This window comes from Mytilus californianus, unplaced genomic scaffold (assembly GCF_021869535.1).
Source record: "Mytilus californianus isolate M0D057914Y unplaced genomic scaffold, xbMytCali1.0.p SCAF_14, whole genome shotgun sequence".
NCBI classification, from domain to species: domain Eukaryota; kingdom Metazoa; phylum Mollusca; class Bivalvia; order Mytilida; family Mytilidae; genus Mytilus; species Mytilus californianus.
Window position 1 is genome coordinate 8,595,061 of NW_026262626.1, and position 22,834 is coordinate 8,617,894.

The window sequence follows — 22,834 nt, forward strand, 5'->3', positions numbered from 1 at the left end:
GAAATATTTAATCTATGGAAAATTGTCTTATAAGCGCTCTTATGTGTACAATTCTTACCAGATTTTTATGAAATTTATATTATATGTTTATATCATCAATGTACTTGAAGAGTTCAAAAATCAGTGCCGATCAATTATTTTTAAAAGAGTTATGCCCCTTGAAAATATTGATTATATGGAGAATTGCAATGTTATCGCTTCCATGTGTTCAATTCTTGCCAGAATTTTATAAAACTTATATCATAGGTTTATAGCAGCAATGTCTTTGACACTTTCGAAAATAAGTTCTGATCAAATATTTTTAACGAGCTATGCCCCTTGTTTGTTTTTTGAATTGTTTGTCTTTCGGTGGTTGGCTTTTGTATTGAATAGCGTGGGTTTTTTTTCGACTCCGAATTTGTTATTGTCATATTTGTATCTTCTTCTTCTGATAAGTACCAATGATTAAAAATTCTTAAAAGTACCAAAAACGTTAACTACAGAATTTGTTTGTAAGTAACTAAGTATTCTTATTACTTCTAATAACAAATATGTTAGTACTACTGGTGAGATGTAAATAATTGTGCAGAATAGTGTCACAAGGAGATTATTTCCAAACAATCTGTACCTACCTTTTCCTGGTACATGTATTAATGGCAAATTTTGTCTTAAATCACGTATAAATTCAACTGCAATTATAAGAAAAGAGATTTGATAACACACATGTGCGTATTAACCATAAGTCAAATATAGCAAAGTCTTATATTGAAATTGAATAAAACCTAATTAGCAACAAAAAGCTTCAGGAAGCTAAAAGTAGAGACAAGACTACTATTTATCGTCAAGAAGCGACAAAAAGAATCACTTAGGGACAAGACAACACATTTAGCGTCATGAAAATTAACTTTTAATTATTTCAAATTAAAAAAAGTTAGAAACATTCGTTATAGTCAAGCTTCAAAGTCCTTTTATACTATACATATATTAAAGCTGGAAAAGTATATTAACGAAATATGTAATGTCCCGGATTAAAGTGATATTCTATTTTTTTGTAAGATAAAGATATCAATGTTCTAAAATGCCAGTAAAGCATTGATATCAAAATAAGAACTTGTATAATAATGCCAACAAAATTTCATCATCAGTGACATCGATAATCGAAAATCGACGATTTCCACAATTATCGAACAGGAAAACATGTTATTGGCTGAAAATAAACTCATCATAGATACCAGGATTGAAATTTTGGACGTCAGACGCGCGTTTCGCCTAAAAAAAGCTCATCAGTCATGCTCAAGTCAAAAAAGTATTAAAGTCCAAACAAAGTACGAGGTTAAAGAGCTTTGAGGACCAAAAATTCCTAAAAGTTTTGCCAAATACAGCTAAGGTAATCTATTCTTGGGGTAGAAAATCCTTAGTATTTCGAGAAATTCAAAGTTTTGTAAACAGTTAATATATAATTATGACCATATCAATAAAAAAAAGTAACAATACTCTTTTGCAGAATAATCATTTATTGTTACGTATAACAGTTCTTTAGAAAAAGTACATCCAAATGTTCACGGAGCTTCTACAATAACTGATACTTGACATTCGGTTTAAATCAATTATACCGATAATAAACAAACATAAAGAAACTATTTTCACTTACCCATAATCATTTTTATTTATACTTCCATTAAATGCTTTGGTTTGACCTGTCGATACTATTTGTAATGCTTTTTTGTTATTTGATGTTAACATGGATCTTGTCTATATACCAGCTTTGATTATTTGGAATTACTACAAATTTTCACTTCTTCGTACTATGAACAAAATTATTTCATTTCTCCTTAAATACTGTTCTTACACCTGTACAGGAAGTTTTATCTAGCACTAATTGTATAGTTTTATTGTTGATATTCACCCCATATGTACCAAGTGTTAGATTAGTTTTATTGATATTAAAGACATTTCTTGGTATTCCTAAACGGAAGATTTTATACACACAGAAGAAGAAGTATACTTAACAACAAAATTATTTTCATTCACCTGTGTATAATTTGACGCAGGTTTTTTCAAAAGTGATGATTTTCTAAATATTGTTTAACATTTCACAGTGGTATCATACTTTAACTTTGTTTAAACCTGTTAATTACTTTCAACCTTAATTATTTATCCCTTATAATTTTTATTAACTATGTATTTGCATTCAGGTATCACAGATCAAATTTATTCGTTCATTGTGTGTTAATTTGCGTTTTTTGATTGAGTCAAGCCTTCCAATTGATATTTTATAGTATGTCTTTCTATGTTGTGATGTTATACTATTGTTTCAGAAAAGGGGGAAGGTTTGGTACCATTAAAACGTTTAATCCCGCTGCAAATGTTTGCACCTGTCCTAAGTCAGGAATCTGATGTACAGTAGTTGTCGTCTGTTTAAATAGTTCATACGTGTTTCTCGATTTTATATAGATTAGACCGCTGGTTTTCCCGTTTGAATGGTTTTACACTAGTAGGGCCCTTTATAGCTTGCTGTTCGGTGTGAGCCAAGGCTCCGTGTTGAAGGCCGTACCTTGACCTATAATGGTTTACTTTTATAAATTGTTACTTGGATGGAGAGTTGTCTCATTGGCACTCATATCACATCTTCCTATATCTATTTACATAGAAAAAAGAGATGTGGTATGATTATCAATGAGACAACTAACCACCATAGTCCAAATGACGTAGATATTGTATACTTATTGACTGGGTATGAGTGTAATAGTAAGTTTATTGTCCCCAAGGTGCAACTATTGCCCTGAGGTGTAGCCGAGGGCAATAGTTGTATCCGAGAGGACAATAAACTTACTATTCCACGAATATCCAGTCAGTAAGTGTTTTATTATACTGAAAGAGACAACGGACACAAAGTGATGCCAAGTCCTAAACGACATTGCTGACCAAAATAACTTTTTATATTTGAAAGAGACGACAGACAGATAGTGATGACAATTATCCAATTGTAATTATGGGTTCCAATAAAAGAAAGTAATTGTAAGTTTAAAGCTTCAATTTTTTTTGTCATAACAACAAAATTAAGTTAACAGAACAACAATTTTAACAAATTCATTTGATAACCAATAGTCATTACTTTTGTTGAAAGTAGAAATTAACAGAACAATTGTTAATGCTGCTGATGGCGAAACCTGGCGGAGTCGGAAATCCAGCTGGGATCTGAAATGTGTTTAAATTACAAGTTGGCGCATTTGTCACTGTCTGAGAATTATTTTGAACAGGCACTTGATGTGTTTCAAAGTTGGTAATGTCGTCCAAAACATTAGCAATAGCTTCATCATCAGACAAAAAGTCTGGTATTTCAACATCATTCACATCATTTGGAATATTAGGACAAGAAACAGTTGATGATTTAGACGGCACTGCCACTGGTTTTGGACCAGTTACGGTACTTGTAGATTTCTTTGCGGGGACAGGTTCTCCTTTCACAGCAGTGCTTAGTACGTCAGACATTTGCCGTTTTTTCTTCTCGCTGAGTCTATGACTGTACGAAGCAAGAGCCTTCTCTGACTTATGCCCACTAAGGCCCATAATATGTCTACTTGCAATGTCCCGATCGTCAAGGGATGTGATGCAGGTACTACGTATGCAATGATTTGTATAGCGTTTAGAAAGTTCACATTCTGTACTTATTTTGGGCATCATGTTACCGAGTGAATTTTTTCCCACAGGAATATTATCAAACCATAAATCATCTGTAGACGAAACACTGGACGCAGGTTTCGGTCTCTGCCAAAAATTAGCATTTATCGGGTTGAGCTTGCTCATGTACTTTGTAAATGTGACAACTGGACAATTTACGTCACCTGAAATTCAAAATAAAAAATATTATAGGAAATATTATGTATATCATATTATACGTCAGTTATCATTTTCTATATTATATAAAATATGTAACAATATTTTCACTATTAATTTTTTTCGAATTACAAAAGTTGAACTATTGGACCGGTCAATAGTTTCCAACTGAGATGCGCAAAATGTAACAATATGTAGCTATATTTTTGTATTGTAGGTCCTTTCGGTATATTTTATTTTTAGTTTTTGTGGTAATTCTTGGTTTTTCATTTTATTTTTTTGTTCGGTTTGCCGTGTTTGTTACAATTTCAAATAATGCGACAACAAAAGTTCAAACTTGAGCAAGGTGCATGGATAGTCTGCAATAATGAAAAAGTTAAATGTGTTTACTATTGTACTGATTTTAACTTGAGATGTTTTACCTGGTAGTTCGTACATTCTGCCATCACTATGATCAATGTCAGCCAAGTTTTCACCTCTGTGATTCTTCGTTTGACGTCATATTTTCAGTCCAACATACTTTCTGTCCTGTCCGTCTCGTCCCAGTTCAAAATCTACCTTCTGCACTTCTCTAAGATTCTCCCTTCCACGATTACAGAAGTAAAATTCATATTAAAAAATTCTGCAGGGACTCTGGAGTATCACGTGAAAATTTCTCATGACTGTACAATTTTTGTAGGTCCTCAGGACTTATTACATCTTTATGTGTGTGACGGTTCCTAATCCCATTTTTGACAATTGAACCATTACTGCCTTGAACATTCTTTATGTGTGTGACGGTTCCTAATCCCATTTTTGACAATTGAACCATTACTGCCTTGAACATTGCATTGGATGTTGCAAAAATGTCATTATTTACAATATCTATGTCTCTAGACTGGATGAAATGTTTTTGTAATCCAAAACGTATTGTGGACATTGACTTGTAGGCATAATTTTTTCCGTCTGACTTGCGAATTTCTCCATAGAACTTCCTGAGTGAGGAATTAAGAAGATTGGGATCGACCTCATCCAACTCTTCTAAAGACTTCAGCTCACCGTCTTTTTCTTTAAGATAGTCTGACATAATTTTTTTGGCAGTTCGGACAACTGATTTAGTGTTTTTTGCATCTTTACCAAATTCAAACCTTCTAAATCTCCATCTGAGAGCGATGCAAACCGTCCCAAATTGAGCCATTATGCTGTCGTCTGATGATGATTTGGTGTGTGTTCGAACGACTCGGGAATCGACATTTATGATTGTGATCAATTTTGAAAGACCCGAATGAACTGATAAAAACCCGTTAGCCAATCCCGTAGCTGCATTTAAAATGACGCGAAATATAATGACGCTTGCGGTCAAATAGTTTCATCCAGGTCCAATAGTTGGAAACTATTAACCGGTCCAATAGTTCAACGCTTGTAATTTGAAAAATAGTGAAAATATTGTGTACTTGTTTTATATAGAAAATGATAACTGAGGTATAATAAATGCGACTATACATGAAAGTCAACGTACGGCCTTAAAAAAATGAACAGAACTTGTATCAAATATAAAAGCCCTCACTTGAAAAATATGAAACAATTCAAACGAGAAAAACCAACGACCTGATTTATGAAATAACAGTAAACGAAAACAAATATAACAGACACATCAAACGACAACCATTGAGTAACATGCGTAGGAACAGGCACATAAGAAATGTGGCGGGGTTTAACATGTTTGTGAGTACCGTTCACAGAATTAGGCAGTTTTTTTTTTTAATTTGAAATATATATATAGGCATTCATTGTCATTTTAAAGTTGCACAAACTATTGTAATCTACAAAGATATGCCCTTTTGGACATCATTCATTGTCAGTATCAGGTAGAAATTAATATTCTAAAAGAAAGTTTAAAAAAATGTAGGAAGTGAATAAATAAACAAAAAGTAAGCTTGCGTCAGGTTACCCCCCCCCCCCCCCCCCCCCCCTTTCCAAAAAATAATAAAATTGAACCTTGCAATTTGCATGTAGAAGGACTATTTGTGCTTTAATTGTGTTGTTAAACATTGAAATTTAAGAAAGTTGATATCAGTAGATATTCGAATAAATGACGTCTACTCGACATACACCCAAACACTTCTCAATCACGCAGTTACATAAATATCAATTACTTTCAATGTCAGAATAATTATGTTGTACGACATAGAGTTTTCTTTGTTGGCACAACTGTTCTCGCTTCTTTCGGAGTTTAGGCGATTCCCTTAGTTTGTGTTGGTTATCGCAGGTACTAAGCTCAGGTCATTAACAGAATACAAGATAGTCTTTGTTAAACATCAAATATGCCAAATATATTGACATTATTTTACAGCAAGCTAGTGCGTGAAAAAAGAGGATAAAAAAGGCATATACCAAGGAGGCATTCAGAACTCATGATTTGAAAAAAGTGACGACATGGCAATAAACGAAAACGGATAAGCAGTTCCTGCTCTAAATATGGTAACCATCGTGTTTATTAGGCAAGAACAAGTCCGCTGATAAGTCTCATCGGTGATGACAGAACCGAGGAAAAGAGGACATATTGTGGTTACAACAGTATGTGGTCATTGCTAGCAGCAACCCTCTTGTCAAAAAAATCATGATAGGACACTCAATCCCGCGTATATTGTATCAACTGGAAGGTAGAACTGAGAGGTAGATACTCCATATGCATGCCCTGCTGGATTGTTAATACATAGCAGTAGAAAGTTTCGAATTTTTCGCAAATTTTTGTTTTTAACCGACCCTAAATGTCAATTTTTAAATTTAAGTCAAGATATCAGGCAGATTTAATTGTATCTTTGGTATCCTTTATTTTAAGCTAGGTCAATTGGATAGCTGCGTTCAAAATAGTTGTCAAATTATTTATATAGATTACATAAACTATTTAGCGATATGTGAAGAAAAAGGAAAATGGTACTTGTTGTTTATTCTTCCTATATGAAGTTTGTGTAATATCCAGCAAGGAACAAGTCGGCAAGAAGAGGAGCACAATAAGATCCCATAGGAATGCAGATTGTTTTTTGCAAAACACGTACTCCAAACGTAACACAATAAAAAATAAAGAGATGTGATATGATTGTCAATGAAACATCTATCAAAATTATAATAAAATGAATGTAAGCAATTATAGGCAACAGTACGAACTTCAACAATGAGAAAAAAAATCCATGCCGTATTGCCGGCTATAAAAGTCCCCGACACGAAAGATATGAAACAATTCAATTGAGAAAACTCACGGTCTAGTTTATAACAAAACAATTTACAACAGGCACATGCAGAATGTGGCGGGGGTAAACTAGTTTGAAGGCGCCAACCCTCCCCTAACCTTGGACAGCGGTGAAACAGTACAATATAAGAATACACTATAAAAATCAGATAAATAGACTCCGTGTTGAAGGCCGTACTTTGACCTATAATGGTTTACTTTTAAAAATTGTGACTTGGATGGAAAGTTGTCTCATTGGCACTCATACCACATCTTCTTATATCTATTAACTCATCCGGTCGATACAAAGCAGAAAAAACATCTCACAAATAGAAAAAAAAACAAATAGGACGTGACAGGGAATTTATACATCCCTCACCACACAAAAATAATAGATCTAGGGGGACTCGCCGTTACTCACAGCTAGTTCAAAGCCAATAACAACCAAAAAATAAATGATGTATCTAAGACTAAAATATAAATCAGTACACATCCAACATCCAATAAATTTAGTGTTTTAAAAGACGTCATTAACAGTTAAAGAAACATGACCTTGTGCATTGCCAAAATATAGGTATCGACAGATTGTAAACAATATTCAAAGATCTAATTACAGTGTTGAATTGGTAATATTCAAAGATCTAATTACAGTGTTGAATTGGTAACTTTTTAACCTTTAAGGTTACCCGGATCGTATCTAAATTTAAGGGCTCGGTAAACAACATCCCCGTAAAAAATAGGATGTGCTATTCCGTTTGAAATAAGTTTTCAGCCAAACTTCCAGACCAACTCTTTGTGGAAGAATTTAGTAACGGTTATAAGTAATGTGTGGTAATGAAATCCCCTGACGTAATAATTTACCAGTAACACATAGATTACGCTCATTGAAATCCAAAATATCACTACTGACACGGGCAGAGAGATTGAGTTGAGATATATAAACACCTTTGGACGGTGTCTAAAGGAACATCACCGTCTAAAAATGGAAAATTAACAATAGGGAAAGAAAAGTCGCCACTTTTGTCGTAAATTTTTGTTTAGAGTTTCTCGTGTAAAACTGAAATCTTTAAACCTAAGAAAGGACACTTACTGTTGTTAATATTTGATTAATTTAAGGTAAGTTCCTTTCGGTAAATTTCGGCAGTATATTTAGATTTAACGAAAAAATATCATCAAGATAGCAGTAAGTGTTGTTGAATTTCTCAATGAAATAGAATTTTAAATGTTTTTTACTGAGTTTGGCCATAAACTGTGATTCATAACAATACAGGAACAAGTCTGTTATTAAAGAGACACAATTGGTGCCAATAGCAATACCTACATGTACAACCCTTATTCCCGAAACGAACATAAATGTTGTCAAGGAGAACATTTACAGCTTTAATCATCTCATGCCACATCCAGTAAGTATATCTAGCATATTTACCTTTCTAATTAGAGAAAAAAAGGCTTCATACGAGTTGCAGCAAATAATTTTGCAATCAATATGTTTTCAATAAAAGAATCAAGCACCTTGATTGTAGTTTCAGATAAGTATTTGTTTGAATTATCGTCTTTTTAGCAAAGTATGATGCATCTCTTCCTTAAACAATATATGTATATCTACGTTGGCCGTCTTCTGTAAGGAAACAAGTGCAACTAGTTCTGTCAATCTGTTTTTCCAGTTAGAATGGTTTACATTCTATTATATTCGGAGATTTATCTGTGGGGTTAAAACCAAATCTGTCAGAGATGTAAGTCACGTGTTTAACATTATTTGGGACTTTGAAGATGGATGTAGCATGATGTGAAGAAAAGCTTGCAGTTGTTAAATTCTAAAGTTTATGAACGACCTTACAGTCGTATCCCTTCGGAAAGATTTCTAAAAGTGTCCCAAAAGGTAAAGCTAACGGAAAATTCAAGTAAAACAATTAGCCGTGTTTTCGTAATGGGCTGGTCATACATTTGGAGATTAACAATCACCCAAGTGTATCGTCCCAGTGAATCATTTGTAGAAATAAGATTACAAAATGAAATATCACTTTGTAAAACAGTACCGATTTTACTTCTGAATTATCTGATGCGCATTTTGACTATAAAAAATCACATCATGGTTGATCTTGGCCAAAATATTTGAAAACCAAAAAATGTATTACAAACTTTGAATAGTTGATATAAAATAAAAGGACCATCATCATGGCAACATTTGTTCAAGGAATCAGAGCTATATGAAAATAAGAAGATATGGTATGATTGCTAATGATACAACTCCCCACCAGAGGAAAATGACAGAGGCCCTGAAATGACAACAGTTCAAACGAGGAAACAAATATAATATACAGAAACAAACGCTAACAACTGAATTACAGGCTCCGGACGTGGGACCGGCACGTACAGAATGTGGCGGGGTTCAACATGTTTGCTGGGGCGAACCATCCCCCTTACCTAAGGAAGATATCACTCACTAGCCAAGTTACCATTACTTCGGTATGTGCAGGAATATTCGAATATTCTATTATTGAAATTCGCTGTCACAAAGTTTTGGATTATTTTTTTTATCAAGGAACAAATCTCCATCAGGCATAGCTCGCATTCCTTTCCCGGCATTTACTATGCGTTGGTTGGTTTTATTAGCTCTTTATTGTTTTGATTAGTTTAAGATTATAATATTTTGACCTCGAGCATCATTGAGGAGACATTTATTGTTAAAACACCCATTTGGTGCAGTTAGATTTGTACCATTGTGCTATTAAACAGTGTACTGAGGAACAAATAAAAAAAAAAATTTTCTAAAGCGTCCAAAACATACAACAAGAATTATATAGAATACCACACTTAAATAACTGTCACAATTTGCAGTCTTACATTGATTACATATACTTTCATATAGTACATAGATAGCGAAACCGCCCAACTCTTGACATTAATCATTTATGATAATTTTTTTGGTTGCTAAGAGTTGGCTATTTTTTGAATTACGACAGTATTTTGTGGACCTGTGTTCAAAGTACAGTAAATAATGTATTATACCAGATTTACATCGATATTTTTTTTCAAATCATTTATGAAAATTTAAATTGTTATTGAAAAGGACCTTTTCAATAACAATTTACATGTTAATAATTGATTTAAAAAAATCGATGTAATTCTAACATAAAACATTATTTACTGTACTTTGTACATTCCATAAAAAACGTTGTTTTAAAGTGAGCTAATCATATTCCTTTACAGCACATTAACACTACACAATGTCTACATGCACCATTCATCATTTCACCATGTGCCAAACATAAACATCATTCTCCTTTCGCATATGAATCATACACGGTTCGCATCTTTCAAAATTACCCAGATTGTTAGAAGGAAAATCAAATTTCAAATTTTTTTTTCTACAACGAAATAAAATAAAAACAAAACCCCAAACTCCTTATGCGCTGTACAATATTCCCCATACACCATTAATAATATACCATCACACGTGTACCTTATGTGTTTTTTCCGGACGTTTACACAATTCAAGGGCTGTACATAAGATAATAATTTACATTAAAAAAAAAGTTTCACAAAGCAGTAAAATTTTTCCATTCATATATTTTTTGTTATGAGCTTGTGATTATTATGATTATTTATCTTGGCCTTATTTGTTTTGTGTGGCTTTATAAGTTGTTTACAAAATAATGTTATAATTGACCAGTTTAGAAATTACTGGAACAATCATAGATACTGATGGATAGATTAGAACTTTCTATTTGACTTTTATAACGATTCCAGAATGATCATAATCGACGATGCGTAATTTAAATTTCTACAATAATCTAGAAATTTCCCTTCTACAGTGTACTAGAAGTTTCCCTTCTACTGTGTTCTAGAAGTTTCCGTGACAACTATATATATACAGACACCGAAATTAGACATATCAGACATTAATATACTTGTATTCTCAGAAGTTCTCTGGGGCTGTTGGATTGACATTTTTTTTTACGAACAACATCATACTAGATTGTGAACGTACTGGACATATATATTCCATTAGATTCGGTACAGTTAGGAGAAGAATTTCGGATAAAGAAAAAACAAAGGATCGGACATATATTTTAACAGTTGAGTTGACATTTCAATTTGTATAATATTTCTTGTAAACTTGTGTATGAAAAATCTTGTAAAATTTTATTATTGATTTGTGTCTTTTGTTGGCTATAATTAAAAGTTGATTTCTGGCCGTAACAGAACTTGGGGGCTCGTCCGGATAACTTTAATGTAAGATTAAAATTTTTCCAGTATTTCTATTGAATTATGATTAGCCAACAAAATTCAATAAAATGGTATTTGATGCTAGTAAATTTTTAAAAACCCCAGACCTGGAAGGGTTTTTTAAACTAAAGATAGAAGAATTAGTGTTGCTTGCTAAACATCTACAAATATATTTTAGAGTATCTATGGGAAAACAAATTATAAAAAAATTGGTCATAGACAATTTAGTTGACTCAGAAACTTTTGGTGAAGAGGCTCTTGAACTCAAGGTCGAAAATGTTGATGCTATCAAATTAAAACAGCTTGAATTAGAACATGAACTTAAATTAAAACAATTAGAAAAAGGAAGATGAATTTAAATTAAAACAATTGGAAAACGAATTTAAATTAAAACAATTAGAAAAAGAAGAAAGACAGGCAGAACTTGCATTGAGGGAAAGGTTAGAGATGGAGAAAATAAAAATTGAAATGGTCAAGGAAAAAATCAACACTAAAGTAGTGTCAAAATCAGAACATTTTGATGCAGCAAAAGATATACGTTTGGTTCCCAAATTTTGTGAAAAAACCAGTTGATAAATTTTTTCCACAGTTTGAGAAAATTGCTCAAAATTTGAAATGGCTAAATTCTTATTGATGCAAAGTGTTTTTTAGGGCAAGGCCGCTGAAATTTACTCAGCACTTTCATCAGAGAAAAGTTCTGATGATGTCATTGTAAAACAGGAAGTGTTGAAAGCTTATGAGCTCGTGCCAGAAGCATATAAACAGACATATAGGTTTTATAAAAAGTTTGAATCACAAACCTATGTTAAATTTGCTAGGGAAAAAGAAGATCTTTTTGAAAAATGGCTTACGTCAAAGAAAATGGGTAACAATTTTGATAAAATAAGACAATTAAATTTATTAGAAGAGTTCAAACAGTGTGCTCATTTAGACTTAAAACACATTTAGATGACGAAACTGTTGAGACATTGCAAGATGCAGCTGTTGTTTCCGATAATTATACCCTTTCATATAAAAGAAGTTTCAAAGGTCAAAATTTTAATACTTCGAGCGGAAATTACAAAAATCAAAGTACTGTTCGTACTGATAGTAAGCCTGTTGCACAGAATAAGAGTCAATCTAGTAAGGATATGTCTAGTCCAAAATTTGATCATTTTGAGAAGAAGTCACGAACTTGTGCTTATTGTAAGAAAAATGGTCACCTGATGGTTGATTGTTTTAGACTCCAGAAGAAGAATGAAAGAGATAATAAACCCAAGCCAGTGCTTGTACGACACCTCTTGTTACCAATAAGTTGGAATGTCCTGCGAGTCAGGCTTTTAAGTCCAGTTTTTGTGATTACATGGAGGATTATAAACCCTTTATGTCTGATGGGTTTGTTTCTATTGTTGATAATGCTACTCCTCAGCCTATTAAGATTTTACGGGACACTGGAGCTTCTCAGACTTTGTTGTTAGAAAGTGTGTTGCCGTTGTCCGAGGAAACTTCCGTTGGTGCCTCCGTTTTGTTACAAGATGTGGAGTTAGGTTGTATAGGTGTTCCCCTCCATCGGGTTTATTTGAGGTCAGACTTAATTACTTGACCAGTTGTTGTGGGTGTTCGTCCTAATCTGTTGAGGGTGTTTCATTATTGCTAAGAAATGATCTAGCTAGGAACAAAGTGGTTGCTGAACCAACTGTTACTAATGAACCGGTGTTGGATGTTAAATCACATGAAGATGGTGCTGAACTGTATCCAGCTTGTGTTGTTACAAGGGCGATGGCAATAAAACAACAAATTAAGAATTTACTAGAAGACCAGGATGATTATATGGTCCTTTCTGACACTTTCCTTGCCGTCATTGAAGGTCACGGTAGCTCCGAAAAGGCCACAGTAAGACCACTTAGTACTAATAATCATGTAATTATGTCATGGCCAGACGTGCACAGCCATTCATAAGACAGAAGAAAGTTGGTGAAAGAACAAAATAAAGACTCTTCATCTCCGCAAGAGGGCTCAACCACAGGAGGAAGTAGACAAAGTGGCTGAATGCTGCTACCATCAAAACGGCATTTTAATGAGAAAATGGAGGCTCCCTGATGCTATCCCAGAGGAAGAATGGAGAGTGGTATACCAAGTGGTGATGCCTAAAGTTTATAGGCAAGAAATTATTGGTCTTGCCTATGACACCCCCTTGGCCGGCCATTTAGGGATAAGGAAGACTTGCCTTAAGATCATGCAACATTTCTACTGGCCCAGACTTAGAAATGATGACACAGAATACTGCAAATCATGCCATATTTGCCAGGTTGTTGGTAAGCCTAACCAGAAAATACCACCAGCACTACCTCTGCCATTTCCAGCCTTTGAAGAACTTTTGAGCCGAGTACTCATTGATTGCGTTAGACCTTTACCGAAGACCAAGACTGGAAATGCGTATTTATTGACGATCATGTGTAAATCGACTCGCTTTCCTGAGGCTATTTCGTTAAGGAATATCAAGACACCAACTATTCAAAAGCTTTTCAATTTAGTAGGACTTCCTAAGTCTATACAGTCCGACCAAGGTTCAAATTTCATGTCAGGTTTATTTCAGCAGCTCGTTTATCAGTTAGGGATTGCTCAGTATAGGTCAAGTGCTTATCATCCAGAATCTCAAGAGGCCTTAGATAAAGGCAACAGTAGTATACCGCTGTTCGAAATTCATAAATCGATTGAGAAAAAAAAACAAATCCGGGTTACAAACTAAAACTGAGGGAAACACATCAAATATAAGAGGAGAACTACGACACAACAGAAACACAACATTAAAATGTAACACACACAGAAATGAACTATTATATAACAATGGCCATTTTCCTGACTTGGTACAGGACATTTTAAGACAAAAATGTTGGGTTGAACGTGGTTTTGTGGCTATCCAAACCTCCCGCTTTTATGGCAATGTTGAATATAACATTAAAATGACAACATTACATTGCAGGACTACAATACAAATAAATGGGAGAACATAAAGGACAGAGAAACATACGAATAATAGCTAACAAAAGGTACCAGGTTTAAAATTTAATACGCAAGACGCGCATTTCGTCCACACAAGACTAACCAGTGACGCTCAGATAAAAAAAGTACGAAAGCCAAAACAAGTACAAAGTTGAAGAGCATTGAGGACCAAAAGTTCCAAAAAGTTGTGCCAAATAGGCTAAGGTTATATGTCTGGGATAAGAAAATCCTTAGTATTTAGAATAATTCATACTTTTGTAAACAGTTAATTTATAAAAATGACTATATAATAGATATACATGATAACACCGAAGTGGTGACTAACTACAAAATAAAAACAGATACATAAAACAACATAAACCAGCACATAAAAATTCACAGCCGAGTTAGCCAAAGAGATCAACGCTAAAAAAAGCACGTTTTCATCAAACATTGAAAAACATAATTAGAACTTTTTGTCTATAATTTGACAGGGACTGGGATGATGGTCTTCACTTTCTACTTTTTGCGGTCCGAGGGGCTGTTCAAGAATCCCTTGGTTTTAACCCCTTTGAGTTGGTGTTTGGTCATACGGTAAGGGGACCTTTACAATTGGTTAAGAAAAAAATGGCTTACTGATCACACTGACTTGAATCTTCTAGACAATGTATCTAGATTTCAAGAAAAATTGTATACTGCTTGTCAAATTGCTTAGAAAAACTTTAAAACTGTTCAGATTAAGATGAAAATATGATATGATTAAGATGTCAGGGACATAGTTTTTGAGCCTGGTGATAAGGTGCTTGTAATTTTGCCAGTTCCTGGACATCCTTTACAGGCTAAATACTGTGGTCTTCATACAATAGAGAGTAAAATCTATAATTATATTGTAAAAACTCCAGGTCGGCGCAAACAAAATAGAGTGTGTCACATTAATATGTTAAAATCATATTTTGAGCGTACTAATGAAGGTGAGAGTAAACCAGTTGCCACTTTAGCCAAGGTTAAATTGGAGAAACAATATGACAAACCAGATAAAATTGAACCGCATTTTTAATTTAAGACTATGGAAGAGACAATAAGATTGAAAAAATCAGAAAATTTGTCAAACCTAGACTTAAAACTTGCAAATCTGACTTTCGATCGAGGAGACAAATTGAAATCTTTGGTATATTCTTTTAAAAATCTATTTCCAGATGTGCCAAACAAAACCACTGCTATTTATCATGATGTTGATGTAGGCGATGCTTTCCAATTAAGCAACATCCTCTCCGGCTCAATCCACTAAAACTTGATTTTATGAGACAAGAAATAAGATATATGCTTGACAATGATATTTTTGAGCCGAGTAACAGTGATTGGACCTCTCCTTGTCTCCTTGTGCCCAAACCAGATAAAAACTTTCGTTTCGTAACTGATATCAGAAAAGTTAATTCAGTTTCAATATCTGATTCCTATCCAATTCCATGGATAGACGAGTGTATTGATAACATTGGCAAGCAAAATTTGTGAACAAATTTGATTCATTGAAAGGTTACTGGCAGATACCCTTGACCCAGAGAGCTCGTGAAATATCAGCTTTCGTCACACAGGATGGTTTATTTCAGTATACTGTCATGCCGTTTTGATATGAAAAGTGCTCCAGCTACATTTCAAAGAAAGATCAATAATGTTCACGATGTTATAAAAGATTTAGATTATAGTAATGCTTATATTGATGATCTTATTGTATGTAGTGATAGCTGGGAAGAGCATTTAACACATTTGTATGAATATTTTGATATATTGTCACAATCAAATTTGGCTGTAAATCTTGGTAAAAGTGAATTTTGTCAGGCCACTGTTAATTATTTAGCGCATACAGTCGGCCAAGGTTAAGTGAAACCTATTAAGGCTAAAGTGGATGCAATTACTAAATTTCCTCCTCTTACAAATAAAAAGCATCTTATGAGATATTTAAGCATGTGGATTTTACAGGAAATTCTGTTCAAATTTTGCTACTGTTGTTCATTGATTCATCTTTTACGGAAAGATTCTAAATTCATCTGGAGTGATACTTGTCAAAACGCTTTTGAAAATAGCAAATCACTTTTAAGTAACAGTCCTGTTCTGATCACTCCAGACTTTGAAAGATAATTCAAACTGGCCGTTGACGCAAGTGATGTAGGAGTTGGGGCCGTTTTATATCAAGAAACAGATGATAATGTTGAGAAGCCTATATCATATTTTCCCAAGAATTTGTTTAAACATCAGAAAAATTATTCAACTATTGAAAAAGAGTGTTTTGCACTATTGTCTGCATTTCAACATTTTGATGTATATTTAAATCCTACTATGCATCCTATTCGTGGTTATACTGATCATAATCCTCTCACTTTCATACAAAAAATGAGAAACAAGAACCAGTGGTTGACTAGCTGGAGTTTATTGCTACAGGAATATGATGGTATTGTAAAACATATTAAAGGTAAAGATAATGTAATAGCAGATGCTTTATCTAGATCGTATTAGACATTTGCGGAAACTAGGTCTATACCTAGGATTACACTTAGACTTACGATTACATTTGACGAAAAACAAGGGGTCATCTCAAAATATATATAAAAAAAGAATACATTGTAAAACCAAAAGATTTTTTTATTATGCAATAAGTCTTTTCGACGATATACTAATGCAGCACATATGGTCACACCAGATTTAATCGCTTTCTTTGATGTCGCCACAAAGTCCCCATAACTTTGTATTTTTTTAATTATCCGATGGCGTGTTCAACCTCTACTCTATAGTATGTACTAAGTCTATTCAATTTTCTACACTTCCTATTCATATCTGGGGTTTCAAATAATCTGTAGTCTTCTTTAATGTATAATACTGGATGTCTGTTCGGATATATTTCGTCGCCCAGCAAAAACAGAGGAGAACCATACGCTTACCCCGAGAAATAGAGTACTTCTTTTTATGTGATGGTTCTAAATATATGCCTAACCTTATTTTAGTATTATAGCATAATCAGCAAACATTTCGATCAAAGATTACTCTACAGACGCACCTGAAGATCACGGGAAAAATGCGACAAGCAAGTTACACATTACAGTGGCAGACCAAGGATTGTGCATAGAGGGCATACGCCCCCTTTTATATCGCCCAAAAAATTAAAAACATATCATGTTTCAAGATTTTTATGATATTTAATGCTAAAATCGTTCGAAAATTAGTTGCCTCGCTTCTCTGGGCAGTATCTGTTACGTTTTCTGGAATTACGCTCCACCCTTTTCAAAAGTTTTGATCCTCTCTTGCAATTCAATTATTAAACCCGCCAAAGCGCAGTGCTTTTGAAATATCTATGTCGGGAGTGGCCATTTTACACTATTACACTTTTGGATCCGCAACTGCTCCCTAAAAGACTTAAAAATAATTTGTGATTTTGTTTAACAATTTCTTCTCGCCGGTTATACCCTTTCCTGATAAAGGTGTCTTGACATGGACATTGTCATAAGTGCACATTATAGTACAATTTTTATTTCAAGAAAATTGTTTCGGTCTCGGATAAGGAGTACTGTTCGTGCTTCGAGCATACCAGACTTGCCTGTTTTCATGGTAGAGAATTATCGACATCGTGAAAGGAAACGTCCATACTTCATAGATTCCCACTATCTCCAATAAAATTGCACAAAAAACAACAAATTAGCACCCGGTTGTCATTTTTTATTTGAAAACATAGATGATTAAATTCATCCATTTCGTTACATCTATTTTTACATTTCAACAGAGTCTGGCAAATAGTTTGAATTATATTCGAAAGAAAGATTTTCATTGATAACGGTATTGTTCTTTTTTTCGTATATTTTTTTTCTTTTTTATTGATGCCAAAAACGCAGACAAAGCTGTTTGCCAATTAAGAAAAAAAAAATAAAAAAAAAATAAAAAAATATACAATCAGGTAAGTGATATGCCTTGAAGAATAAATAGTCCTTAAACATCCGCCCGCTGTATCCTTATTTTCTTTTAAAAAAAAAAAGGAAAATTTATGTCTTTGCATACACATTAGATATTGTCAACATGCTCCTTGGTTGATCTCTCCTTTTTAACACTAAGTCTTGCTAAAATTAATTTCTAATAGTCCCAACCTTGCCACTATAACTATACTTGTAAAAATGTGTTTACATGTCTCGTGTTGAATTAATTAAATGATGTTTGTCAATTTTATCATACTCGGTCCGTATATTTTCAGTTTTTTCAACCTGGATATTACCATGTATATTATTCAAATGTGTACCCATTTCTTCAAAACCCCGTTGCTAAACGAAAGGAAAACCATCAAAGGATTAAACTAAGCGTTTTTTTTTAGAACAACAGTTTATATATACACTTTGAGACGATCGAAGATTTAAATGCTACCTGTAAGTGTAATTGTAATCCTAATCGTAGGTGTATGACCGTTTCCGCAAATGTCTATTAAAACAATGTATACATACTATATATTTCTGTATATATTGTTCATGAAAAATTCTCGTTACACTCACAACTTTTATAAGAGGGAAGGTGTTATGAGATCGTAAGTATTATGCTTATTAATCTTGGCCTTATAAGTTGTTTACAAAAAATGTTATAGTTGAGCAGTTTAGAAATCACTGGAACAATCATAGATACTGATGGAATGATTAAAACTTTCTATTTGACTTTTATAACGATTCCAGAATGATTATAATGGACGATGTGTAATTTAAACTTCTACAATTTCCTAGAAATTTCCCTTCTACAGTGTACTAGAAGTTTCCCTTCTACGGTGATCTAGAAGTTTCCGTGACAACTATATATATATATATATATATATAAGTCTAGAGATTTGCACAACGATACTAATATAAGATGGTATTATACGAAGATGTCGTTAATAAATCGTGTTGACAAATATTTCGGCTTAACAAATAGCCTTCTTCGGTGTCAATTATTTTAACAATACTGATAATATGTATAAAAATAGCTCAATAATACAGGTAAGTTTTGGTCTATTGATTTAATCCAAAATCCTGAACATCATAATATAAAACAAAACTCAATTCTCAAATATACGTGACTGTGTATATTTACAACCCAAAATGAGTGAAAAATAAAACTTAGTATTTTTTATAGATGCTGTTTGGATGATGTACATTTTTTTCTGGAGAATGTCGTTCGTGTGATGAAAAACGCTGCAAATGCTGCCTACAGATGCATCACTCATCAACTTTTCACAGTAAGGCAACCGAAAATAACTATAAGATATTTTGCAATGTTAACTGCAAAAGTATGAATGTTATTTACATTCTAGAATGTTCGGTTTGTGGCCTCCAATATGTTGGTGAGTCAAAGCAGCCTTTCCGCAAACGCCTCAATGGCCACAGGAGTGATATCTCTAAGAAGCCACTTCTCCCAGTTTCTCAGCATTTCAGACAGTCTGGTCACACACTTGATGACTTTAACCGCATGAAGATCCTAGTGATTGAACAGAACATTCACTCGAGTGATGCCCAGCGACAGGTTCGGGAAAGCTTTTGGATAAAGGAACTAAATGTACATCATCCAAACGGCATCAATAAAAAATACTAAGTTTTATTTTTCACTCATTTTGGGTTGTAAATATACACAGTCACGTATATTTGAGTATTGAGTTTTGTTTTATATTATGATGTTCAGGATTTTGGATTAAATCAATAGACCAAAACTTACCTGTATTATTGAGCTATTTTTATACATATTATCAGTATTGTTAAAATAATTGACACCGAAGAAGGCTATTTGTTAAGCCGAAATATTTGTCAACACGATTTATTAACAACATCTTCGTATAATACCATCTTATATTAGTATCGTTGTGCAAATCTCTAGACTTATATAATTTTTTTCCTTATCTGCACAGTATCGTCTATTCTAGACGATCCGGTACATAGTAAATTTGCTGGTTGGTCCTTTTTATAGACTTCTATATTATTTTCCTCTGAATGACCTGTATTATGTTATTCACATAATCCCAGTGAATTTAAGTTTTCAGCTCTTATATCATGAACATCAATGATTATTTTAAACAACTTAGAGCTATTAAACAAAAACAAATTAGAACTGAACACCACTTATCTAATTTAACCCATTATGTGTATAATGAAAGTATTCCTAACGGACTACAAATCAAGCTCATGCCACAAACACCTGACAATTTATCCAACACATTACTTCGCAAATGGGATCAAACCCTCTACCATTGTTCCAAGCGGTTAATGGTCCTCCTCAAACAACACTGCGAAGAATATCTGAAAACTTTTACTAGCGAATTTAACACCCTTTCAAATAGCTGCAAAAAAGATCTCACATCTGACAATTGTGATGCTATCAGTGCTCGCCTTAAAGACATAACAACCATACAATCTCAAAATTTGAGTTAAAGGCAGAAAAGAAAATTCCGTAGGGATGGCATCGAACATATCAATCCTTCTTTACCATCTGAAAAAAAGAGAAAACGAGTAAGGCGCTTTAAACGTAGGTCACTAGAGACTGATTCGCCCTCCAGCATTGTGGTCAATCTTTCCAAACACCAGTTAACGGAAGCTGAAACATCTCTTCTCTCGAGAGGCTTAAATTTCTGTCCTTTACCTGCCCCTGTCAATGAAACTAAATTGTCGGAAGACCTTGACAATTTTGCCAGAAGTCTACGCATTAAGGAATATTTCGCGTCGAAGGAGAACAACAACAGATGCTCGGATAGCGACTCAGAAATTTCAGAAGACGAAAACAACTACAAATTTATAAAAAAGAGTACTTGGATCCCTAAACCGAGCAAAAATGCCACCTTGGAATCATTTATTGACAATTTTAAGTCGGACATTATTAGAAATACTAGAAATAACAATAAACCTTTTGACAATCTTACCAATGAAGAACGAACTGCACTGAGAAACTTACGATCTAACGACAATATCGTCATTAAACCTGCAGACAAAGGCAGTGCAGTGGTTGTCATGGATAAATCTGCCTATATTCAAGAGGCTGAACGACAACTTGGCGATGCAAGGTTCTACCAAAAACTAGACTCTGATCCTACAACATCTTTTAGCAGAGAAAAAACTGATAGTTTGGTAGAAATGCACAACGATGGTTTCATCGATGAAAAGACTCTAGAATATTTGAAACCAGAAAATCCAAAACCGGGCAGATTTTATCTTTTACCTAAAATTCATAAGGCCAATAACCCAGGAAGACCTATAGTTTCAGCGAACGGTCATCCGACGGAAAAAATATCGGAATTCGTTGACTTCCATCTTCGTCAACATGTTGAGGACTTACCATCTCACATCAAAGATACTACCGATTATCTTAGAAAATTGCAGGCCTTAAATCCACTCCCCTCCGACACGACACTTGTCTCTATGGACGTCACCTCCCTTTACACGAATATTCCACATGCAGATGGCATTGATGCATGTAAAGAAGTTTGGAATTCCCGACCAGTGAAATATCCACCTACTGAATGCCTGGTCAAAATGCTCACGCTGGTACTCAAAAACAACAACTTCACTTTTGATGGAGACCATTATCTGCAAGTTAATGGAACTGCTATGGGCACCAAAATGGCTCCATCATATGCCAACATATTTATGGGCAAATTAGAAAAACAACTCCTTGAACAAAACCGCTTTCCTGGTTTAGATTTATAGATGATGTGGATATGAATGGAATAAAAGTGACGAGGATTTAGATACATTCATCACTCATGCCAACAACATACATCCAAGTATCAAATTTACTCATGAGAAATCTAAATCCAAAATCACCTTCCTCGATACCTCCAGCTCGCTCACAGATGGCATCATATCCACTGATCTATATTCTAAGCCTACTGACACTCACCAATATCTGTCCCCTAAAAGTTGCCATCCTGCTCATTGTACTAAGAGCATCCCGTACAGTCAGGCACTCAGAGTCAAGCGAATATGTTCCAACTCAGAAACAACTAAAAAACAACTACGTCAACTCGAAACCCGCTTGAAGAGAAGGGGCTACAAACACAAAACTATCCAAAAAGGCTTTCAGAAAGCGGAAACTATTCCAAGGAGTAAACTGTTAGAATACAAATATAAAAAGAAAAATAAAAGGACTCCATTTGTTCTTACTTACCACCCATCTCTCAAAAACAGCTTCGGTGTCATTCGTGAGCATTGGAAAACAGTTGAAAAGAATTCCAAACTATCCAAGATTTTTCCCGAGCCTCCCATGATAGCTTTTAGGCAACCCAATAGTCTGCGTAACCTGCTGGTGCGGGCTGAAGTGTCTGATAATAGAAGTACTTCTGGAGAATGTCGTTCGTGTGATGAAAAACGCTGCAAATGCTGCCTATAGATGCATCACTCATCAACTTTTCACAGTAAGGCAACCGAAAATAACTATAAGATATTTTGCAATGTTAACTGCAAAAGTATGAATGTTATTTACATTCTAGAATGTTCGGTTTGTGGCCTCCAATATGTTGGTGAGTCAAAGCAGCCTTTCCACAAACGCCTCAATGGCCATAGAAGTGATATCTCTAAGAAGCCACTTCTCCCAGTTTCTCAGCATTTCAGACAGTCTGGTCACACACTTGATGACTTT

The 22,834-nt window shown here is 34.1% G+C and overlaps 1 protein-coding gene across 1 annotated transcript in view; it reads right to left on the reverse strand.

Moving 5' to 3' along the window:
- Nucleotides 1-22,834, reverse strand: part of LOC127724139 (uncharacterized) — a 77,311-nt gene that overhangs the window by 44,798 nt on the left and 9,679 nt on the right. The window contains exon 3 of the mRNA XM_052231009.1: nucleotides 612-668. Coding sequence (XP_052086969.1) covers nucleotides 612-668 — 57 coding nt within the window. The remainder of the gene's footprint in view (nucleotides 1-611; nucleotides 669-22,834) is intronic.